The sequence below is a fragment of the Scyliorhinus canicula genome, chromosome 12, assembly GCF_902713615.1.
Source record: "Scyliorhinus canicula chromosome 12, sScyCan1.1, whole genome shotgun sequence".
NCBI lineage: Eukaryota > Metazoa > Chordata > Chondrichthyes > Carcharhiniformes > Scyliorhinidae > Scyliorhinus > Scyliorhinus canicula.
In genome coordinates, this window is record NC_052157.1 from 28236437 (window position 1) to 28260915 (window position 24479).

General features: G+C 45.1%; 1 protein-coding gene across 2 annotated transcripts in view; it reads left to right on the plus strand.

The window, feature by feature from the left end:
* The window catches only part of myo1ea (myosin IEa), a 182498-nt gene that overhangs the window by 95531 nt on the left and 62488 nt on the right, over window positions 1–24479 (plus strand). For both annotated transcript variants that reach the window (XM_038814836.1, XM_038814837.1), the window contains exons 10-15: window positions 6119–6315; window positions 9528–9608; window positions 10023–10109; window positions 12891–12977; window positions 17030–17197; window positions 24363–24448. In XM_038814836.1, the coding sequence (XP_038670764.1) occupies window positions 6119–6315; window positions 9528–9608; window positions 10023–10109; window positions 12891–12977; window positions 17030–17197; window positions 24363–24448 (706 nt within the window). The remainder of the gene's footprint in view (window positions 1–6118; window positions 6316–9527; window positions 9609–10022; window positions 10110–12890; window positions 12978–17029; window positions 17198–24362; window positions 24449–24479) is intronic.

Here is a 24479-nt window from a genome sequence, read left to right on the forward strand (position 1 = left end):
GGCACTATATAAATGCAAGTTCTTTCTATTACTGTCCGTGGAACTGCACACCATTTCAAATCTCCCGGCACATCGTATTTTCAATCTAATACGACTGCATTTAATTCTTAAATGGCTTCAATCCAAATTCACATTGAACTATAATTCGTTTAACGAGCAACATGTGAGTTGTCACATTAAAAGTGAAAGTGGTGAGGTCCAGAGCTGTGAGTATGGAGCCCCAGCAGTCTGTGAATTCTAATCACTCCTCTCTAATTAGGTTCATCTGTGTCTGAAAGCCGGAAACTTTGAAAGATTGGGATTGTCGTGCTGATCCTTGTGGGCAAGAATTGCCAGAATTCAAGTACCTCGGGATTGCCAAATAACAATAAATACTCAGAACTATAGGACGAGGCTGGTGGGTTTGTGATTGTTGAGCTTTTGTGTAAGGGAGGATATGATTTCCTCCAACCACCTGCTTGTTTGGCTGGGTGGCATGGGCTCACGGAGGCACCAGTAGTCCCTGCTAGTACCACACCCAAGCTGCATTCTTCAAATGTCAGCCTATCTAGTAAATATAAGCCTCACCCAATGCCCATGTATAACTGTGTCTACACAGGAACCATTGGCTAGATCAGTCCAGAGCAACGGGGCACTAAGGCCCAGTGCACCATCTCTACCGCAGCCGTACCAAGTTTCTTTGGGCTCAGTCAGATCAGGTGCGAACTTCCACACAGAACATTGCATAAGTGCTCCGGACTAAGCGCGGAGCTATTTTCTCAAATTTAATGTCGCATTCTTTTGGTCTTTCTTCATTAATATCCTTTATAAGTCACTGGTGGGGTCCCAGCTGGATTATTTTGCCCAATCCCGTACACCGCACTGTAGGACAGATGTCAAGGCCCCGGAGCGCGTGCGGAGGAGATTTACTGGAATGGTGCCAGAGATGATGGACTCTGATGGAGAGACTGATAAAGCGGGGATTGTTCTCCTCAGACCAGAGAAGGTTGGGGGAAATTTAATACAGATGGATAGAACTATGAAGGGCTTTCATAGTCAATAAGGAGAAACTGTTTCCCTTGGCAAGATGATCGGTAACTAGAGGACAGGGATTTAAGATAATTGGCAAAAAGAGCTAGCCGACATGAGAAGAAATTTGTAGCGCAGTGAGTTACAATGATCGGGAATTCACTGCCTGAAATGGTGGAGGAAGCAAATTCAATAGTAACTTTCAAAAAGGAATTGAATATACAATTGAGAAGGAGAATAATGTTTAGATACATGCAGTTTCGTGATTTTGCCAGGAAGGAGATACAGAGCTTCCCGGTGGAGCCGGCCTCCACATTGCTGGAGGAGGTGCTGACGACAGGGGGACTGGAGAAGGGGGTAGTGTCGGTGGTTTACAGGGCTATTTGGAAGAGGAGAAGGCACTGCTAGAAGGGATCAAGGCAAATTGGGAGGAAGAATTGGGAGAGGGTATGGAGGAGGGGTTCTGGTGGAAGGTGCTCTGGAGAATGAACGCTTCCACCTCGAGTGCGGGGTTGGGGTTGATACAGCTGAAGGTGGGGGGGGGGGGGCGTGAATCACATTCATATGTTTTGGTCCTGTCCAAAGCTGGAGGATTACTGGAAGGAGGTTTTTAGGGTAATTTCTAAAGTGGTGCACATGAAACTGGACCCGGGCCCTCGGAAGGGTTGGGGGGGGGGGGGGGGGGGGGGGGGGGGGGGGGGGGGGTGACTGTATGTGTTAATGGTGACTATGGGTGATTCCTGATTCCTTTTTGTTATTTGTTTATGTTAACATGCGGGCTAATGTTTGGGGGTTGGTGGGAGGATGGGATTGTTGTTGTTCATATGGGGATTGACATTATATTCGTCACTGCTTATTGTTTATTGTGTGTGTAAATTTGGGAGAAAATGTGAAAAAGGAGGAGAATAAAAATATTTATTAAAAAAAGGGAAGGAGAATGTGCAGGGCTATGGGGAAAGAGCGGGTATGGCAGCACTAATTCAGTAGCTCTTTCAGAGAGCCAGGACAGGATCAATGGACTGAATGGCCTCCTTTTGTGCTGTATAGATTCTATGAAGCTCAGAGATGTCGATAATACTACTGTCTGCAATTTAAAAGAACAAATAATTTGAATATATTTTTCGGAAAGGTCCCCAGTTGACCTGAACTTACCATTTGGCCTGCAAAATTACTCTGAAGAATGTTAACATTGAACTGCTTGAGTTGCTTTTTTATACGTTAACATAGTAACTAGCGGGGTGCCACATGGTTCAGTCCTCAGACCGCAACTGGGAACAATCTATATAAATGATCTGCAAGCAGGGACAGTGTATATAGCAAAATTTACGGATGATACTAAAATAGGTGGGAAAGCAGGCAGTGAAGAGGAGATGCAGATGGTATAATTTTTTTTCCAATTTAGCGTTGCCAATCCACCCACCCTGCATATCTTTGGGTTGTGGGGGCGAAACCCGAGCAAACACGGGGAGAATGTGCAAACTCCACACGGACAGTGACCCAGAGCCGGGATCGAACCTGGGACCTCGGCGCTGTGAGGCAGCAGGGCTAACCCACTGCGCCACCCTGCTGCCACAGATGGATATAAATAGGCTAGGAGATTGGGCCAAAATTTGGCAGATGGAGTTTAATGTGGATAATGTGAAGTTACCCATCTTGGCCAAAAAAATAGCCAGGCAAATTGTTATCCAAATGGAAAGCAGATACAAAATGCGCCTGGGCAGAGAGATCTGGGTGTCTTTGTTCATGAATCGCAGAATATCTGTATGCAGACACCAAATAAGAAAGGTAAATAGTGTTTATTGCAAAAGGGCTGGAGTATAAAAGTAGAGAAGTGTTGTTGCATTGTATTGAGTATTGGTGAGATCACATCTGGAGTATTGTGTCCGGTTTCGGTTTCCTTATTTGAGGAAGGATGTGGTGGAATTGGAGGCTGTTCAGAGGAGGTTCACCAGATTGATTCCTGGGATAAGGAGAGATTATCCCAGGAGATTATCTAAGGAGAGAGGCAGGGAGGAAGTTGTCGAGCAAGGGAACCGTGGTTTACTAAGGAAGTTGAAGCACTTGTCAAGAGGAAGAAGAAGGCTTATGTTAGGATGAGACATGAAGGCTCAGTTAGGGCACTTGAGAGTTACAAGTTAGCCAGGAAGGACCTAAAGGGAGAGTTAAGAAGAGCGAGGAGAGGACACGAAAAGTCGTTGGCAGATAGGATCAAGGAAAACCCTAAGGCTTTCTATAGGTATATCAGGAACAAAAGAATGACTCGAGTAAGATTAGGGCCAATCAAGGATAGCAGTGGAAAGTTGTGTGTGGAATCAGAGGAGATAGGGGAAGCGTTAAATGGATATTTTTCGTCAGTGTTTACACTGGAGAAAGACAATGTTGTCGAGGAGAACACTCAGGTTCAGTCGACCAGGCTAGATGGAATTGAGGTTCAAAAGGAGGAGGTGTTAGCAATTTTGGAAAATGTTGAAATAGATAAGTCCCCTGGGCCAGATGGGATTTATCCTAGGATTCTCTGGGAAGCCAGGGAGGAGATTGCAGAGCCTTTGTCCTTGATCTTTATGTCGTCTTTGTTGACAGGAATAGTGCCGGAAGACTGGAGGATAGCAAATGTTGTCCCCTTGTTCAAGATGGGGAGTAGAGACAACCCTGGTAATTATAGACCTGTGAGCCTTACTTCGGTTGTGGGTAAAATGTTGGAAAAGGTTATAAGAGATAGGGTTTATAATCATCTTGAAAAGAACAAGTTGATTAGCGATAGTCAACACGGTTTTGTGAAGGGTAGGTCATGCCTCACAAACCTTATTGAGTTTTTTGAGAAGGTGACCAAACAGGTGGATCAGGGTAAAGCTGTTGATGTGGTGTATATGGATTTCAGTAAGGCGTTTGATAAGGTTCCCCACGGTAGGCTATTGCAGAAAATAAGGAAGTATGGAATTGAAGGTGATTTAGCGGTTTGGATCAGTAATTGGCTAGATGAAAGAAGACAGAGGGTGGTGGTTGATGGCAAATGTTCATCCTGGAGTTCAGTTACTAGTGGTGTACCGCAAGGATCTGTTTTGGGGCCACTGCTGTTTGTCATTTTTATAAATGACCTGGAAGAGGGTGTAGAAGGATGGGTTAGTAAATTTGCAGATGACACGAAGGTCGGTGGAGTTGTGGATAGTGCTGAAGGATGTTATAGGATACAGAGGGACATAGATAAGCTACAGAGCTGGGCTGAGAGGTGGCAGATGGAGTTTAAAGCGGAAAAGTGTGAGGTGGTTCACTTTGGAAGGAGTAACAGGAATGCAGAGTACTGGGCTAATGGCAAGATTCTTGGTAGTGTAGATGAACAGAGAGATCTCGGCATCCAGGTACATAAATCCCTGAAAGTTGCCACCCAGGTTAATAGGGCTGTTAAGAAGGCATATGGTGTGCTAGCCTTTATAAGCAGATTGAGTTTCGGAACCACAAGGTCATGCTGCAGCTGTACATAACTCTGGAGCGGCCGCACCTGGAGTACTGCGTGCAGTTCTGGTCACCACATTATAGGAAGGATGTGGAAGCTTTGGAAAGGGTTCAGAGGAGATTTACTAGGATGTTGCCTGGTATGGAGGGAAGGTCTTAGGAGGAAAGGCTCAGGGAATTGAGGTTGTTTTTGTTAGAGAGGAGAAGGCTGAGAGGTGACTTAATAGAGACATATAAGATAGTCAGAGGGTTAGATAGGGTGGACAGTGAGAGTCTTTTTTCCTCGGATGGTGATGACCAACACGAGGGGACATAGCTTTAAATTTTTTTTTTTTTTAATTTAGTGTATCCAATTAATTTTTTTTCCAATTAAGGGGCAATTTATTGTGTTCAATCCACCTATCCTGCACATCTTTGGGTTGTGGGGGCGAAACCCACGCAAACACGGGGAGAATGTGCAAACTCCACACGAACAGTGACCCAGAGCCGGGATCGAACCTGGGACCTCGGCGCCGTGAGGCAGCAGGGCTAACCCACTGTGCCACCGTGCTGCCCTGACATAGCTTTAAATTGAGGGGTGATAGATATAGGACAGATATCAGAGGCAGTTTCTTTACTCAGAGAGTAGTAGGGGTGTGGAACGCCCTGCCTGCAACAGTAGTAGACTCGCAAACTTTAAGGGCATTTAAGTGGTCACTGGATAGACATATGGATGAAAATGGAATAGTGTAGGTCAGATAGGCTTCAGATGGTTTCACAGGTCGGCGCAACATCGAGGGCCGAAGGGCCCGTACTGCGCTGTAGTGTTCTATGTTCTATGTTCTAAACAGTTTTGGCTTATACTCACTGGAGTTTAGATGAGAGGGGATCTGATTGAGGTGTATAAAATACTAAAAGGGATTAATAAGCTAAACGTCGACCAAATGTTACCCCTTGTGGGGCAATCGAGAACAAGAGGTCACCGATATCGGTTGAGAAGTGGTAGATTTAAAACTGAGATGAGGAGGCACTACTTATTGCAAAGGGTGGTGAATTTGTGGGCCTCATTGCGGTGGAGTCCGAATCGTTAAATGGTTTCAAGAGGTAGATAGATGTATTTCTGATTTTTTTTAAAAAACGGGTTAAAGGGATAATGGGGAACTGGTGGGGAGGTAGAGATCAGCCATGATCTGATTGAATGGCGGAGCAGGCTCGAAGGGCTGAATTGCTTTCTTCTGTTCCCAATTCCTTTGTTCATATACACATTTCAAACAAGCTAACAGCTCCATCAAAATGGTGCAGGGTGTTTTCAAGTAAGCGCGTTGAGCATTTATATACTCGTATGTCAGCATCATTTAGGGCCTTTATTTATCTTACCTTTAGTCTAGTGTTTCTTAGGAAAACTAAATTGTACCATTGTAAATCAAGCCAGAGTGAAATATTTCTATGCAAAGCAAGTTGCCAGCCCTCCAGCATTCTCCATAAGGTCTCTGAATAAACCAATGTAACAATTCTGCATCAATTGATAAAATAGATTTTTGCATGTTTCGTCAAAGCTGAATTTTAGTGCATCCGCTCTTTAAGACTTGAGTTTTCAAGAGAGTCAAGACTGCCATATGTATCGGGCGAGCAAAACTTCTCAATTGAACAAATAAATAACTCGAAGGCATTTGCCCCACAGTCCTGGCATTCCCAGCTTTCCTACTTGGTATCGATCAAGAGCGATTGAAGGAAAAGTTGACCAGCCGGAAAATGGACAGCAAATGGGGAGGAAGGTCTGAGAGCATTAACGTGACGTTAAACGTGGAGCAGTCTTGTTACACGAGGGACGCACTTTCCAAGGCTCTTCACTCGCGCATCTTTGACTATTTGGTAGATGTAAGTACAGCGGGGCATTGATGTGGCTTCTAATGATCGTAAAATTAGATCATCCTGTTTAATATTTTAAAGAGTTAGTATGTTGGCACGGTTCTACACGGCTTCCATGGTGGGCCAATGAAGCTGCTATGAAACATCCTTGACAGTCAAATCAGTAAATAGGGTGCTTGAAATGCTGGGTCAACACTGAGCAGTAAACATGATCGTACGTTTTCTCTGTATGGGCTACAAATGCATTTGTGAGTGCATTTATTCCATGCACACACCCGAGAAAGTGCTTTGAACAAAGAGGACACCCCAGGACCGTCCATCCCCTTTAGTTGAATCCCACAGACTAATTGAAGATTTTTTTTTAACAGCACCGCATTCTTTTGCATTTTATTCCCCCCCCCCCCTCCGTAATTACAGATTTTTTTCACCATGTTTTCTCTGTTGTTGCTGTCACAGAAGTAACCTTGTTTGACAGCACTGTGACAAGAACAATACTCCCTTCATTAAAGTTTCTCGTGTGCCAAGCACCTCGTTGACACAGCGTTTGAAAAAACACTCATTAGAAGCAGAAGATAGAATGCAATGAGCAGTCAGGTTTCTGAAAATTAAAGGTTTTGTATTTGAGTTTGAATCTAATATGTTAGGGCTTGCCTGGAGCAGTTACAGGAATGATTACCAGGATGGTGTCTGGTCTGGAGGGTGTTAGCTATGTGGAGAGGCTGAATAGACCTGGACTGTTTTCATTAGAAAGACGGAGGTTGAGGGGCGACCTGATCGAGATCTACAAGATAATGAGGGGCATGGATAGAGTGGATGGGCAGGCACTCTTTCCCAGGGTGGAAGGGTCAGTCACCAGGGGGCATAGGTTTAAGGTCCGTGGGTCAAAGTTTAGAGGAGATATGCGAAGCAGGTTTTTTTTTTAAATTTAGAGTACCCAATTATTTTTTTCCAATTAAGAGGCAATTTAGCGTGGCCAATCCACCTACCCTGCACATCTTTGGGTTGTGGAGGCGAAACCCATGCAGACACGGGGAGAATGTGCAAACTCCACATAGACAGTGACCCAGGACCGGGCCTGAACCTGGTCCTCAGCCCCGTGTGGCAGCAGTGCTAACCACTGCGCCACTGTGCCGCCCAGCGAAGCAGGTTTTTTTATACGGAGGGTGGTGAATGCCTGGAAGGTTGTGGAAGCAGATGCAATAACGGTGTTCAAAAGGCATCTCGACAAATAAATGGATAGGGTATAGAAGGATAGGGCACTAGGAAGTATTGAGAGTTTTGGCAACAGGTGGTATCATGACTGGCACAGGCTTGGACGGCCGAAGGGCCTGATCCTGTGCTGTATTGTTCTTTGTTCTCTGTCCATCCCCCTCCTCTCCCCATCCCCTCCTCTCCCCATCCCCTCCATTCTCCATCCCCCTCCTCTCCCCATCCGCCTCCTCTCCCCATCCCCCACCAGTCCCCATCCCCCTCCTCTCCCCACCCCTCCCCTCCCCATCCCCCTCCATTCTCCATCCCCCTCCTCTCCCCATCCCCCTCCTCTCCCCATCCCCTCCGCTCCCCATCCCCCTCCATTCTCCATCCCCCTCCTCACCCCATCCCCCTCCTCTCCCCATCCCGCTCCTCTCCCCATCCCCCTCCATTCTCCATCCCCCTCCTCTCCCCACCCCCTCCCCTCCCCATCCCCCTCCTCTCTCCATCCCCCTCCATTCTCCATCCCCCGCCTCTCCCCACCCCCTCCCCTCCCCATCCCCCACCATTCTCCATCCCCCTCCTCTCCTCACCCCCTCCCCTCCCCATCCCCCTCCATTCTCCATCCCCTCCTCTCCCCATCCCCCTCCTCTCCCCATCCCCCTCCTCTGTAAGTTCCTTGCCCGACTCCCACTTGGACCAAGCTCGCTGCCCAAAGCCGACTCCGACTGGGACACTGACCCGGAAAACCCACTCCCTCTCTGTGAGTGACGGGCACTCTCTCCAACATGCCTCAATTAGAAATTAAAGGGCACTGTCTACAACACAGTAGTGATGATTTGAGTGGCGCCATCTTTACTCCTGGCCGCTGCCTACTCTGTTGCCCATAGTGACATAATGGGGTAAAACACTAGCACTGAACATGCACGGCATTGGCAACAAATACAGCCTTTATTTCATTTCAAATCCCTCTTGTGACTATGTGAAAATTGTGCACAGCGAAGGAGTCAAATAAAGATGGAGAATTTTCTGAGGGGGTTATTCTTGTCTCCAGTATTTAGGTCACTTTGATTTAATCCACTGGTGTCTCTACCCATCCATACCAGTTTTTAAAAGGCAATAATGGTTCTGCAGGTAAATGCCCTGCCAAGCGAGTCATGCAATTTAATAGTTTCAGATTTGTTTGTGAGATAGCTGATTTCCATTGGGTTGAGAGTGGGAATGTAGCATTCTCACCTAGAGTGGGAAAAACAAATAATTAATCAGTGAGCTGTCTCTTGGCTGCTGCCCAATGCCCTCCTCCTCCCCCCCCCCCCCCCCCATTCCCCCTCTTCCTCCCCCCTCTCCACTCCCCCTCCTCCTCCCCCCCTCCACTCCCCCTCCTTCCCCCCTCCACACCAACCATCTCCCCCAACTCCCACAAAGTGCCGTTTCTCGAATTTCAGGAGAGGACAAGATTGCAATTGGTTGTGATACCCCTTGCCGTTCAATAGCCTACTTATGCCCTCTCCATAGACTGAGCTTCACAGATGAAAAGGAGGGAATGGGTTTGAGGCTTCATGAACCTCTGGAAGTGTACCGCACCAAGGAGACACGATATGGGATGGGTGCAGAAGGGAAGCCAAATTATTTGTCCCAATTGGTTATTAACATTCCGTATCTATACGGATTTCATATATTAATGACTCTGCTGATTGTTCTCACTGTGGGTTCAGGAACCCGTCCCAACAAGATTCCATTAGGGTGGCATCAACATCGGCCATTTCAAACAAGAGCATTTAAATCAACAGAGAATTGCTAAAGGATGTTAGTCATTTGTTAACATTTTAAATGGTGCCTAGTTTTTATTAAGATGTATAAAAGTGTTGAAATTGAATTGGGTGACGTTCAAATTTTATGCTATGTTATTGAAGATGATATTTTTATTAATACCAGGCAGAGAAATTTCAACTAAACTGTATGGCTACATTTCAGCTCCAAACTATTATCCCACAACATGTGTAGTCACAGTGATTTTGCATTTTTTCCAGTCCATTAACAAGGCCATGGAGAAAGATCACGAGGAATACAACATTGGCGTTCTAGACATCTATGGCTTTGAGATTTTCCAAGTATGTCTTTATTTTACTGGCTTCGAGTTGCTTCAGTGCTGTTTAATTTTCAGATTTCTGGTCATGTTAATTTCAAAATCAAATGAAATCACCCCAAATGACTTTTAATTCTTCTTGGAATGTCTCTATACACTTTAATGCCAGATATTTTCAGTAAAGTACTTGTATCCAGCTAGTGGCTGTGAATGTCAGTAAATGTTGGCGTTCCCTCTTAGGAAACTATTAATGATATTAGTCGATGAACATTTAATGATTTGCATGATATCCCTTTAGCTCCCTTTTAACTAGTTTAAATGGGTTAATGACTCCGCTAAAACAACCGATAAATAACTACTACCAATTTCTAGTCCTTACTAAAGCTCTAGTGTAAAGCCATTGTCTCCATTTTTAAGATGTTTTCTCGTGTATTTGCAGAAAAACGGCTTTGAACAATTTTGCATCAACTTTGTGAACGAGAAACTCCAGCAGATATTTATTGAGCTCACTCTGAAAGCTGAGCAGGTATGGCCAACCGATCTAATTTATTTATTGCGTTTAAGTCGCCCATTCACTTAGGTGGCTCATTTTCTTTAAATGAATTCATTACAACGTCAAGCTGCGTTTCCATATAATTTATTCATGCCCTTTGGAAAGCACCGGAAATGTACCCAAGGCATTTGCATCTTCATAATGAAGGTGCTAACTGGGGAGATAATCCCTCGAATGACATGACACAGGCTCAAGATATAGGCTCCCACTTCTGTTTCCACATCCCCATTATTTAATGTGTGATCCTATTTCATGTAAGGGTTCTGCCATTGAAATATACTTTTGTTTTGTTTGGGAGTACAGTTGAAGTGTGATTGATATCGGAAACTCAGAGACTCAGGGTTGCTCTATTTATAAAGATCACTTGAACAAGCAGATTACATTACAACACTTAACTACTTTATGCCCAATACTTACCTTCCACAAATCAGGAACCTTTAAATGTGCGTTTATTAGTTATGTGCAACTTTAAAGAAAATCTAGATTTTTCTCCATCTGTTTCAATTTACTTCCCTTCCCTATTTCAATCTCATTCTCGTCCTTTTTCTATACAAGCATGAATTTCCCTCAATACACACACACATGCACACACACACACACGCACGCGCACACGCACACACACACACTCCAGTTTCATATTGGATGGACCTTGAGCAGGAGAACAGGTGCAGCCAGCATTTTCTGTTTTTTATTCAGATTTCTGGGATTTTGATTTTATAACAAAATATGTAGACTGGAAACAACTATTGGAATACCGACAGACAAATGCCTAATATGTTCACACAATGTCCAATATTCTTTTAATAGTAAAATTAAGCAATTTATTTAAGTTTATTGGTCTGCATGGGTCTCACCTCCACAACCCAAAAAGATGTGCAGGGTAGGTGGATTGGCCATGCTAAATTGCTCCTTAATTGGAAAAAAAGAATTGGGTACTCCCCTTAACAAGAGGAGCCTCGAGGCAGCACGGTGGTGCAGTGGTTCGCACTGCAGTCTCACAGCGCTGAGGTCCCAGGTTCGATCCCGGCTCTGGATCACTGTCCGTGTGCAGTTTGCACATTCTCCCCGGTCTGCGTGGGTTTCGCCCCCACAACCCAAAGATGTGCAGAGTAGGGGGATTGGCCACGCTAAATTGCCCCTTAATTGGAAAAAATGAATTGGGTACTCTAAATTTTTTTTAAAAGGGGAGTCTCTCAGTATATTTTAAATTTAGCGTGACTAATTAAAAAAATTAATAAATTGAGAGTATCCAATTCTTTTTTTCCAATTAAGGGGCAATTTAGTGCGGCCAACCCACCCACGCTGCGCATCTTCTGTTGTGGGGGTGAAACCCACGCAAACACGTGGAGAATGTGCAAACTCCACACAGACAGTGGCCCGGGGCCAGGATCGAACCCGGATCCTTGGTGCCATGAGGCAGTAGTGCTAACCACTGCGCCACCATGCCACCCCAGTTTTGGAGTTTATAATGCAACTTGAAGGTTTTGGGTTACAGACCTGAAAAGCACTCTTTAAAACTTTTAGCAATTCAACATTCATGCTGTCTTTAAAGCAAACTGCGGCAAGTTTTATAAAACTCTGTAACTAGTATTCAATATAAACACTTCCAATTGGATCACACCTTAACTTGTTCGTTTTCAGGAAACATAGCCACTCTGTTATCATAAATTTGCAACTAAGATAGGGACTAGTTTCTTCATTTAAGTAACTACAGAATGACAAGGTTATGCAGAGTTCTGTCTGTTTCTAATGAATGGGCAGGACCCAGTCCCACATGGCTAAGTGGGTTTACGTTTAATGGTGCTAATGCCAGATCTAACCGGCTTCTGGCATCCATCGGCCTCCTCAGAGAGACCCCAGCTGGGTGCCAGTTAGACGGAAGGGAACCTGGGGAGTCTCCCAGGCCATTGGAGGACCCTAGGTGGTCATTGACAGGGCAACGTGGCACCCTGGCTCTCCCCCGGCATTTGGGCACCTTGGCACTGCTAGGCTGGCATGTGGTCCCCTTTATGGTGCATTGGTACTTAGGCGGGGGGGTTCGGAGGTCGCGTCGGGAGCTCGGGAAATCGGGACGGCATTTAAAATTGGTGCAGAAAACAGGGCAGAGTGGGGCCTCTGGGGTGCAGTCCCTCCTGAGGCCCTGTATCTAACCCATGTGTTAGATAGCGGGGGTTCCTTGGCACTGTGAATGCAGGGAAATGCTAAATGCTCCCGCTATGGGACATAATTCCCATTTGGTTAAATCGCACCCCCAGAAACCTTTCTGTTAAATCACACCCGAAAATGGCAAGTAATCCTCTGACTCAATCAACTTCTGAATGCTGTACAGACAAAGGCATTGGACAAAAGACTTGAATACAAACTGTCAGTATTCTCCAGACACTTCTGGGAATAAGTCAATTAGTCAGAATACTTTTCTTAAAGATATAAGCCACGAAAGCCCATTTTAAATTTGGAATATTATATAAAAAATCACATATGAAGATATAATGCAGAAATGTTGCCTGTTTGATACAAGAAGCAGCTTTGCTTTTATTATACTCAGCACTAGAAGTCTTCACCTTGAGGAGCAAAACATTTGCAAATATATCCTTGAGACTGAACACTGTTTGGGTGTTGCAGTCCTACAATATTGGCCAAGTGTTTTAGTGAGTACTGTTGCTATTTAGTGTCCTTTATTTCAGCTGTACTGCAACTAATATCTTTTCTGTCTGAAATAGTTCATCTGTTATTGTGTAATTTTCATCTCCTTAGGAAGAATATGTGCAAGAGGGAATTAAATGGACTGTAATCGACTATTTCAACAATAAAGTAGTGTGTGATCTCATTGAGAACAAACTTGTAAGTATCAGAACTGATTCTTATATATATTTAGAGTGATGTTCACATAATGAAACTGTATCCTCTTTAATCCTTCATTGCTTAACAGCAAAGACCATAGTGTCGCTTATAAAAATAACTCTAACTTTTTCCTTCAATTAATTGTTGATATTTCTCAAACGGTTACCCATAAGGGCACGGTTACTCCTCTGTAAGGTTTCAAAATTTAAGAAAAGTTATTTAATCCTCCTTTCTTTCCCTTTCAACTTTCCCCATGTTATGTGGGGTCGGTCACGCTTCATACCAACCATCATTTCTTTCCCTTAATCCTCCCCAAGTCTCTTTAATCTATTTTATAATGATAAATCACGTGGTCATTTCTGATCATGTAAACTTTCCGATTGTTATTGGCTACTGGTTGTTTATTTGACCCTGGTAATTATGCACCCGCGCTGTGGTAACTGCTGTTTTTTTTTAGTTTTGAGTGCTGTGGTTGGTCCATAGAAAATGTGTGACTGGAAAACAAATTTACCATTAATCAGTGGTAACCATCTAATTGTAACCGAGGAAGAACGTCGCAATAGGTGACCACATTTTTAAAATTATTCCATGGGATGTGGGCGTCGCTGGCTGGGCCAGCATTTATTGCCCATCCCTAATCACCCTTGAACTAAGAGGGCACTTAAGAGTCAACCACATTGCTATGGATCTGGAGTCACATATAGGCCAGAACGGGTAAGGATGGCAGATTTCCTTCCCTGAAGGGCATTAATGATTCAGATGGGTTTTTACAACAATCAACAGATATTATTAAAACTAGAATTCAAACTCTACCATCTGCCCTGGCGGGATTCGAACGCGAGTCCCCAGGGCATTGCCCTGGGTCTCGGGTCACTAGTCCAGTGACAGTACCACTTTGTCACTGCCTCCCTCAACTGAGTTTTTTTTGGTGGTACAAAATAAATCTTTCAAAAATATGATAGAAGAATCATAAGCAATATAAAAGCATTGAAAATGTGTAGGGATATATGTAATACAGGCAGATAAGCACTGGAATATTAGAAATATGTGAATTTATAGCATATATAATTTTATTTTCTAAGCAACGATTAATTATTTCATCTCCCATCTTTCGGATGTTTAGGGCAGCATGGTGGTGCAGTGGTTAGCACTGCTGCCTCACGGCGCCGAGGTTCAATACCGGCCCTGGGTCACTGTCCGTGTGGAGTTTGCACATTCTCCCCATGTCTGCATGGGTCTCACCCCCACAACCCAAAGATGTGCAGGTTAGGTGGATTGGCCACACTAAACTGCCCCTTAATTGGAAAACAAATAATTGGATGCTCTAAATTTATAAAGAAAGCTAAAAAAAATAACTGCAGGTGTATTTCATACGTGTTCTTTCCAATTAATACTAACCATGGGCTGAAATGTTGACGAGCCAATCAATACAAAATGATCGTTGATTATTTGCTTTTAATATCTTCAAACTTTCTTTTATTTTTTTTTTAAATTTAGATTACCCAATTATTTTTTCCAATTAAGGGGCAATTTAGCGTGGCCAATCCACCTACTCTGCACATTTTTTTTTTGGGTTGTGGGGGCGAAACCCACGCAGACACGGGGAGAATGTGCAAACTTCACACGGACAGTGACCCAGAGCCGGGATCGAACCTGGGACCTCAGCGCCGTGAGGCGGTTGTGCTAACCACTAGGCCACCGTGCTGCCCCTCTTCAAACTTTCTTAATATGGTCACATTCTTCCATGAAGATGATCATCAATGATGTAGACATTGTTGTCTGTTGTCATTGCCTGCCTTTTTAATACATCTATTAATAACCCTATTGCTGATTTCATTTTTTTGAAAGCTCGGGTAACCATGGAGAGTGGGGGCAGTTAGCTCAGTTGGCTTAGAGCATCCGCGGGTGGTTCACCAACAGTATGGTGTTCAATCCCCGCTTCTGACAAGGTAGACTTTGGATTTGCTTCCTTGGCTTGCCCAGTAGTACAACCATAGGTCAAGCTGTGGTTTGGCAACCTTCCAATAATTGAGGATGCTACCTGAACTGGAAGAAGGATAACCACGTGGGCCAATTTTTAGGAAGGGGGAATGGCTTCCTTCTACACTGTCTATGATTCTATGACTCATCGGAGCGCATAACAAAAAAAAATGAGTTAGAAGTGATGATAAATAGGCTCTGTGTACATGAGGCAAGGGGGTGACACAGTGTATCGCTGAGAGGAAGGAAGCAGAAATTGGCACAAAGCCCATTTGGGTGGATCTGAAAGATAGAAAAATGATAGAGTTAATGGTAGGAAGCTGTTAAAAGGTTATCACATTGTGCCAGAGTTGGATTACTGAAATGGGAGCTTGAACAATAGTATTGCAGCCTCAGTTGTAACAGGGAATTTTAATCATCCTGACGTGGACTGGGCTCTGTATACACAAAAGAATGGTTTACTGAACTCCGTCAAGAATCTTTGCTTGAAGGCCAAATGAGTGAAGGGATCAAATAAGGAAAACCAGAAAAAAATCAAATTAACTTTGCAAAGCTGGAATGAGATGGAAAGAAGAGCAGATAAGAAGAATAAGGTGAAAAATATAAATGCTAATAAAACGTTGTTTGTCAGAAGATGGCGATGGATACTGAGGGGCATGGGTGTATTTACCTGTAGCAATAGGGAGGTGGTATGTGTGAATAAGGAACAGGCAGAATAACAAAACTTTAACCTTGTGGTTCTTCTTGCCCATGGAGAAGGAGCAACTCCAGAGTTGAAAGAGGTAAAGACTGCTGAAGCTGTCTGGGAAGGGAAATCGTGGTAGAAAGGAGGCTGGGTAAATTAATGCCAACGGATCCATCAGTGGAGTTACCCTGAAGAAGTTCACAAATTCCTTCTCCATACTTTTCTCAAAGCTCACTGGAATCAAATAACATCCCAGAAAGGCAAACATTTCAATCATCTTTAAATAAATAATCTTTATTGTCACAAGTCGGCTTACATGAACACTGCAATGAAGTTACTGTGAAAAGCCCCTAGTCACCACATTCCAGCACCTGCTCAGGTACACAGAGGGGGAATTCAGAATTCTCAGCTGGTTCAGGAATTGAACCCACGTCTGGCCTTGTTATGCATCACAAACCAGCTGTCCAGCCCACTGAGCTAAACCAGAAGGAGAGGAACAGGTTGAGTCTTCAAATTACAGGCCTGTGCTTTACCTCACTTGCGGTGGGCAAAGTGATTGGGATCTTGATGAGGGATGGCATAAGTGACCATACGGAAGGGCAAGGACTGAGTAGAGAGAGCCAGCACTCAGACATTTGGAGAGGCCTAAGAAAACCCTTTTGTAGGGCAGCACGGTGGCCTAGTGGTTAGCACAACCGTCTCACGGCGCTGAGGTACCAGGTTTGATCCCGGCTCTGGGTCACTGTCCGTGTGGAGTTTGCACATTCTCCCCGTGTCTGCGTGGGTTTCGCCCCCACAACCCAAAAATGTGCAGAGTAGGTGGATTGGCCACGCTAAATTGCCCCTTAATAGAAAAAAATAATTGGGTAATCTAAATTTAAAAAAAAAACCCTTTTGTTGGATACGTGGTTCAAAGATGAGAGGGTATAGTTTAAAATTTAATACCAAGCAAAAATTAATTTAGGCTCCGTTTTTGAAAGTAAAAGGGGATATAATTGTGAAACACGTTCATAAGAATACAGTGGCAGGTTTTGAAAAGGACTAGATGCATTTCTGCTGGGAATAACATTTCGAAACTGATGGATTGATGGTTTTCCTGCCCCCCCAAAACAATACTGCATCACCATAGCACAGTGGGCTAAAGCCGACCAAGGCTAGCAGTGCAGGTTCAATTCCTCTACCAGCCTCCCCGAACAGGTGCCGGAATGTGACAACTAGGGGCTTTTCACAGTAACTTCATTCAAGCCTACTTGTGACAATAAGCGATTTTCATTTCATTTCATGATCTACAGATAGCGTCCAATATGTGCCATTTTGACAAGTAATGCGGTATCATTGTTTTGTTATGTATAGCCTATGATCTGTAATAGTATGCATTTATTCACAGAATCCACCTGGCATTTTAAGTATTTTGGATGATGTTTGTGCAACTATGCATGCGACGGGGGAAGGAGCAGACCAGACATTGCTGCAGAAACTGCAGATGCAAATTGGAACCCACGAGCATTTCAACAGCTGGAACCAGGGTTTCATCATTCATCACTATGCTGGCAAGGTAATTAAACATGATCGCAATAGAGAAAAGTTGGGACTAAGCACAAAGTAGCTGACGTCAAGTTTGGGTTTTCAAACCAGGAGGACATCTCACTTAATCCCAAATGAGATCTCTTTCCAATTAAACCTAGATTCAGACGGTCCAAACACTGCTCTAAAGTCCATGAGGGATATTATACAGGTTTACAAATGTACTCCCATCCTTGGTACATTTATGTGCAATGCATAAGCCCCTATGGGCAAGTGTTTTCTCTCTCTTTCCCCAAATTGGTATCTTCTAAAGGTGAGCAGACCTATCAATGAAAAAGTTAGATATACAAAGAATTGACATTTTATAAGTAAGTTCCAGACACCCATATTTCTTAAAGAAAATTCCAGCCTGTAGCTGCATGTGTGGCTCCGCCATGTGTGCAGATGAATGAAAGATACCATTTACTTAATCTTGCTAGAAAGGGAGACATGTTGCCAAAGTTTTTCATCTAGTACTCATCTGGACAAATGCAAGAATAACAAATTTCAAAGAAGCATATAAACATATACCAAAGGAGAAGAGGGATGCTGATAGGCTGGCATGTCGACTTTGATTGGCTGAGGCGTTGCTGTGACGAAAGCAAGGGCGGGGGGGGGGGGGGGCTGTAGGCTCCCAATGCATCTGGGTAATTCAAAAAGGTGCAAGGATTGAACATTTTCCTTTTCTTTGCAGAGAACAAGTACAAATGCATATTCCTTTTAGCAAACACAAACAAGCCACATTACAAGCTCGACTGATTATCTTAAATTTGTTCTTAGTGCAGCTAGCACACTCAGGACTGTTCAGCAAGTGCTGCCAATCGTGTAATCACATCTAATCTTGTTTTGGATTTTACAAGTGTGGGCTGGTTGAGCACGGTCTGTACTCTGTTTATTACAACAGCTGGAGGAACATGCTGTTTGGTTCGATCAGCCAGTATGTTGGTCTACGCACGTAGCATCACACGGACACTGAAATTTATACATGATATTGCTTAATCATGTGGTCGGCAGGCTACGGGCTGCATCCTACTCATGGAAAATACCACTTGTGCCGTCACCACACAGTAACAACATGAAACAGTTTGTTCAAATTGTTAAAGGTATTCTGTCTTTCCAGGGTAATTTGAGGTAGACTGGGTACATTTTAAGTCCGAACGTGGCAGCCTTTGACACGTTTGCACAATACACAGTGGTCAACAACATGATCAGGATAGCCACTGTCCACGAGCAGGGTGATTTTGATGTACTTTATTTCGGTATCGGGCTTGCAAGGTGAGCAAATGGCTAGAGTGCTATTTACAAGATTGGTGATCAGGCAAATCTTATATTGCATGGAGTCATATGAATCCCAACGTATATATTGAGCAGTGAAGGAAGGCTTAAGGTAGATAAATGCAGAGAAACCATTCGCAGATTTCTCAACTAGCACTTTGAGTAGAGTTGCCAACTCTCCACATTTGTCCTGGAGTCTCCAGGGATTGAAGATCAGTTCCAGGACACAGCAGAGAGCGTTACAAAAGGCAAAATCACAGGGCCATCAAATTGAGACGGGGGAAAAGAAGGCAGAATCTAATCTGGTGATGAAGAGTCTGTTCCCTTTCTAACTGGCCATGGTAAGACAGCTCTCCTGGAGGATGGATTAATGACAGGAGTGTGGGGACAGGAATTGGGACGAGGGTCATGTGTCTCCAGGAGTACAGCCAATCTTAACGTTGAGGAAAGGGATTGTCCCATCTGTCTATGCCCTTCTCTATTTCAAAATAGGATTTTCAACTCCCAGCTGATGGGAAATTCTGCAATGAAACCGAACAAACTACTTAAAAATACAAGGCCACCTTCCAAGGTGAAGGTGAAAAACAAAAAATGATTCTTGGGAGTGTGAAGAGAGAGGCATCTCCTATAATTCAGAGACCCATTGAAACTCGAAGGGAGACACAATGAAAACAATTCAAAGTACTGGATATTGAACCAATGTCTACCAAAGACAGGTCCTCCCAAAGTCCCTTTGGAAATATGTAATGGCAGCAATATTCCCAGGCCAGGCAGCTGAAATTACAAGAAAATTTTCAGCAGACGAAACAAGCTGAAAGCTGGGCTCTCTGTCTCTTTCTCTCTCTCTTAGAACAAATATATTACCCAGTTTGGAAGCCCACTTTACTAGAAATCTGCCAGCGAACCCATAATAATTGCAACACCTTTTACTCCTGACTGTATCCATGGCTTGTGCATGTGTGTGTGCGTGTGTGCAAGCGCACATGTGTGTGTGTGTGGGCTTGACTGATTGCATGAGAAATGCTTGACGTCACATTTTTATTGTTCTTCTTGGGTTTAGTGGTAAATTGGCTCTTTCTTCGACTCAAGAAGCGCTAGTTTGACTGGCTCATTATTCACAGTTTTTAAAATATAAATTTAGAGTACCCAATTATTATTTTTCCAATTAAGGGCCAATTTAGTGTGGCCAATCCCCTAACCCGCACATCTTTGGGTTGTGGGGGTGAAACCCACGCAGCCACAGGGAGAATGTGCAAACTCCACACAGACAGTGACCCGGGGCCGGGATCGAACCCGAGTCCTCAGTGCTATAGTTCCAGTGCTAACCACTGCGCCCCATGCCGTCCTTAATATTCATAGTTCGAATAGTTAAATACATTTGTATGCGGAAAAGGCGTATCCTCGTGAAAAAGAAACTTAAACCTCTGTTGTGACCAAGCAAGGAGGTTGAGTAGAAGGGAGTCCATCCACACGTTCTCACCTGGTCATCACATATCTCAAAAGTGAATTTGAGCCTGGGGTGGAGCGCATTAAGATGTGTAAGGAAATCTTTACAGGCGACAGCAGATTCACGGATCATGAACATATCAGGCTGGATTCTCCATTATTGAGACTATGTCCCCACGCCGGTGAAAAAACGGTGGAGTTTTACTCCTGAAATTCCTGCCCTGCAGGGGGCAAACTGGGACCCAGAGTGTATCTCGCAGCTTTTGTACTTCCGGGTCGGAAGCCGCGCATGCGGAAGGCGTCGGCCTCCAGCGGCCGTGCCGTGCTCCATGGTGGACTCGTATCGTAGAGATTGGCCGCGCGCCCAAGCCTCAACCCCCGCACATTAAATCCCCGGCCGCCTATAAGCCCCCCACCCCGGTCTCCGATCCGCCCGACCCCGATCAGGGCGACCGCAGACTGAGTCCGCAGCCGCCATGTGAGCATCCTGACCGGCAATAGAAGGTTTTTAAAAAAAAAAATTTAGAGTACCCAATTATTTTTTCCAATTAGGGGGCAATTTAACGCAGTCAATCCACCTATCCTGCACATCTTTGGGTTGTGGGGGTGAAACCCACGCAGACATGGGGAGAATGCGCAAACTCCACATGGACAGTGACCCAGGGCCGGGATTCGAACCCGGGTCCTCAGCGCCGTAGTCCCAGTGCTAACCACTTCACCCCATGCCGCCCCAATAATAATCTTTATTCAGCGCCGGCCCTAGGGTTGCTGGCGCCCCGGGCAAGCTGAACTTCGGCGCCCTTGGGGGGTGGGGGGGGGGGGGGGGGGGGGGCCGGGGGGGGGGGGGGCCGAGGAGGGGGGGCGGGGCCGGGGGGGGGCGGACCCGAAGGGGGGGCTGGGGGGGGCGGACCCGAGGGCGGGGCGGGGGCGGACCGAGCGGGGGGGGGCGGGGGCGGACCGAACGGGGGGGGCGGGGGCGGACCGAGAGGGGGAGCGGGGGCGGACTGAGCGGGGGGGCGGGGGCGGACCGAGCGGGGGGGCGGGGCCGCCCTGGGGGAGGGCGGCCACTGCGCATGCGCTGGTTGGCACCGGCCCAACTGCGCATGCGCGGGACCCGAGTCTCTGGCGCCCCCTAGCACATGGCGCCCCGGGCGACTGCCCGAGTTGCCGGTGCCTTGAGCCGGCCCTGTCTTTATTGTCACATGTAGGCTCACATTAACACTGCAATGAAGTTACTGTGAAAATCTCCTAGCCGCCACATTCCAGCGCCTGTTCAGGTACACAGAGGGAGAATTCAGAATGTCCAAATTACCTAACAGCACGTCTTTCAGGACTTGCGGGAGGAAACCGGAGCACCCGGAGGAAACCCATGCACACACGGGGAGAATGTGCAGACACCGCACAGACAGTGACCCAAGCCGGGAATCAAACCTGGGACCCTGGAGCTGTGAAACAACTGTGCTAACCACTCAAATACTTTATTTTAGCCTCTCATACAGTAAGCGATTGCTGTCATACCCAGTCGAGTCACTGACGAATGAGGTTTTTGGCTGTAGAAATTGCGACCAATATTTACCAGGAAAGTTTTTAAAATGTTGAAGAACTACAGATGCCTTGAGTGGGGGAATTCCAGACCCATTGTGCATGGAAGCTGCTTATTAATGCAGCCCGCTCCTGATAACCATCTAGCTTTGTTTGTGAAGAAATTTTCCGCTTGGATCATGAGGACTAGAAGCAGCCAGTCTCATTTCTCAGTTAGTCAGCAGCTCCCCTCTAATCAAAAACAGGAAATGCTCTGCAGCTATAGCTGGGCCGTTGAGTGTACAGTGTGCAGCCCAATGGCAGAGACGGTTTCAAGGTCAACCTTGATGGACTGGACAGTGTCTAGATGGCTGAAAAGCATCTCCCTCGTTACCATCTCCTGTTTTCTCAATGCTCAAATGGCCAACGTTCCAGTGAGGACAAAGGAATCACTTCAAAGACACCCTCGACAGCGAAGACATTGATGACTGGGAGGAACCTGCTACCGATTGTGCAAGATGGCCACAACGTGTCGAATAAGCCGCATCACGCTTTTAGTCTCAATGTTTTAATGATCAGAGTGCCGGCACAGAGGGAAAGATAAGGAAATCCTGCATTCCAGATCCCGCTACCCCATTGGACGTCCTGTCCCATGTGCCCGAAGACCTATTGGTCGAGAATGGCCTATTCAGTCACGTGAAAAATCATGGCAGAAACTTACGGCCTTGAACAAACGCCACTCCCGAAGCGAGGGATAGCGACTGCCAGTACTTTTCAGATAGGCAAACACCTTCACTGTGTATAGAATTAAACCAGGACCTCCACCCCAATTTGGTAGCATCTTGATTTATCCTTTCAATCTTCCTTTCTCCATCTGACCATCAGTGGTATTCTGATATTTAACGCCTGCACAGGCTAATGCTGCAGGCATGATTGAAGGGCCAATATGTGATGCATGGTTTGGATTATTGATTCAAGATGTAAGTGGAGCCCCCCTCTGCCCCTGTGACGCACTTGCACCATCTGATTAGGGTGCATCTGCCTACAGTGCAAGGTGATATTACAAAGAGTAAAGAAAGATCTACAATTGCTTTTTATGATCACAGAATGGCTCAAAATGCTCTACAGCCAATGAAGTATTTTTGAAGTGTTGCAACTTTTTGTAACGTTGAAAATTTGAAACTCCCTCTTTCAAATTAGAAATTAGATGGCAATTGCCGCTTGAATTACCCGGACCCACATAAAATGTTGCATACCCAAACGTGTCCTGTACATCCAGCTCAGTAATCCTAGACCTGGGGGAGTACAAAAAGTGATTTGACAAAATGTAATTGCAGAATAAGAGGGATTGAACACATTGGAATTGAATTGAGTAAGAGTGAGAGGGATGTGGTTTAATGCATTGCAATTCTATGCAGATATTGGAAACGTAAAGTGATTTGCTATTATACAGGTACTGGAAGGATTCTATAGATTTCAAAATTCAGACCCTCCCTCTAGAATAAAACAATGTCAGGCTCAATGGTACTATATACACGGGTCAGTACGTGTTTGTCTGTTATCCACAACTTGCATTTATGTTGCATCTTTATATACAACATAGTAAAACATCCTGAGGTGCCTCATAGTTGCATTGTCAAAAAAAGAAATTGACCCATGGAAATATTAGAGCAGATAACCAAAAGCTTGGCCAAAGAGAGAGGTTTTTAAAGACCTTTGTAAGGTAAGAGTGAGGGATTTAGGGAAGGAATTTCAGAGCTTGGGGCTCACACTGTTAAAGACACATCCACCAATGCTGAAACACTTCAAACTGGGTTTTTGCTTTATTTGTTTATGAGGTGTGGGCGTCACTGGCTGGGCCAGCAATTCTTGCCCATCCCTAACTGCCCTCCATTTCATTTTTGAGCATCAACCACACTGCTGTGGATCTGGAGTCACATGTAGGCCACACCAGGGTTTTTACAACAATGATTTCATGGACATCATTAGACTTTTAATTTGCATTGAATTCAAATTTCACCATCTACTATGGTGGGGTTTGAACCCGGATCCCCAGATCTTGCCCTCGGTCTCTGGATTACTAGTCCAGTGACAATACCACTGTGCCACCCCCTTCCCGTAGGAGGTCAGAGTTAGAGGAGCGTACATATCTCGGGGGGGTTGTGAGGTGGAAGGTGGTAGGGAGGAAAGAGGCCTTGGAGTGATTTGAAAACAAGGATGAGAATTTTTAAATCTAGGTGTTGCTTAACTGGGAGCCAGTGTTGGCCAGTGAGCACAGGCAAGAAAGGTGAATGGGACTGGGTGCGAGTTAAGATGCAGGCAGCAACATTTTGGATGATCCATAATTTAAGGAGGGTGGAGGATCAGAGGTCAGTCTCCGAGGTCGTTGGAATAGTCAAGTCCAGAACACCAAAGTCATAGATGAGGTGTTAGCAGCAGGTATGATGAAGCAGGGAAACGTTGGGCAGTGTTATGGAGGTGAGCTTGGTAATTGTGGGTATATGTGACCAGGAGCTCAACACGTGGTCAGATACGACACCAAGGCTGTGAACAGTTTGCTTCAGCTTCAACTCGTGTCCAGGGAGAGGGATGGAGTCAGTGGTTAGGAAACTGAGAGTAGCAGAGACTGAGTACAATGCCTGTGATCTTCCAAAAGTTTAGTTTAATGCTCGTTCATCACTAGATGTCAGAACAGCAGTCTAGACATTTCAGAGACAGTAGATGGATTAAGAGAGAGATGGCGGTAAGGGAAACATCAGTGTACGTATAGAAGCTGCTGCGGTTTTTTCAGGTGATGTCGCTGAGGGCCAAAATGATAACCATCAACTGAGAACCTTAAAAAAAAAATGTGGTTGCAAGATCCCAGGGCTGAAAAAACAAGGGTTCAAACCTTTCAAATTTTCTTTGGTGTCCAGGTTTCCTATAACGTGGAGGGATTCTGCGAGCGGAATCGAGATGTCCTCTTCACGGATCTGATCGAACTCATGCAGAGCAGTGAACTGTAAGTGAAAGAGAAGCTATGTGTAAGAGTG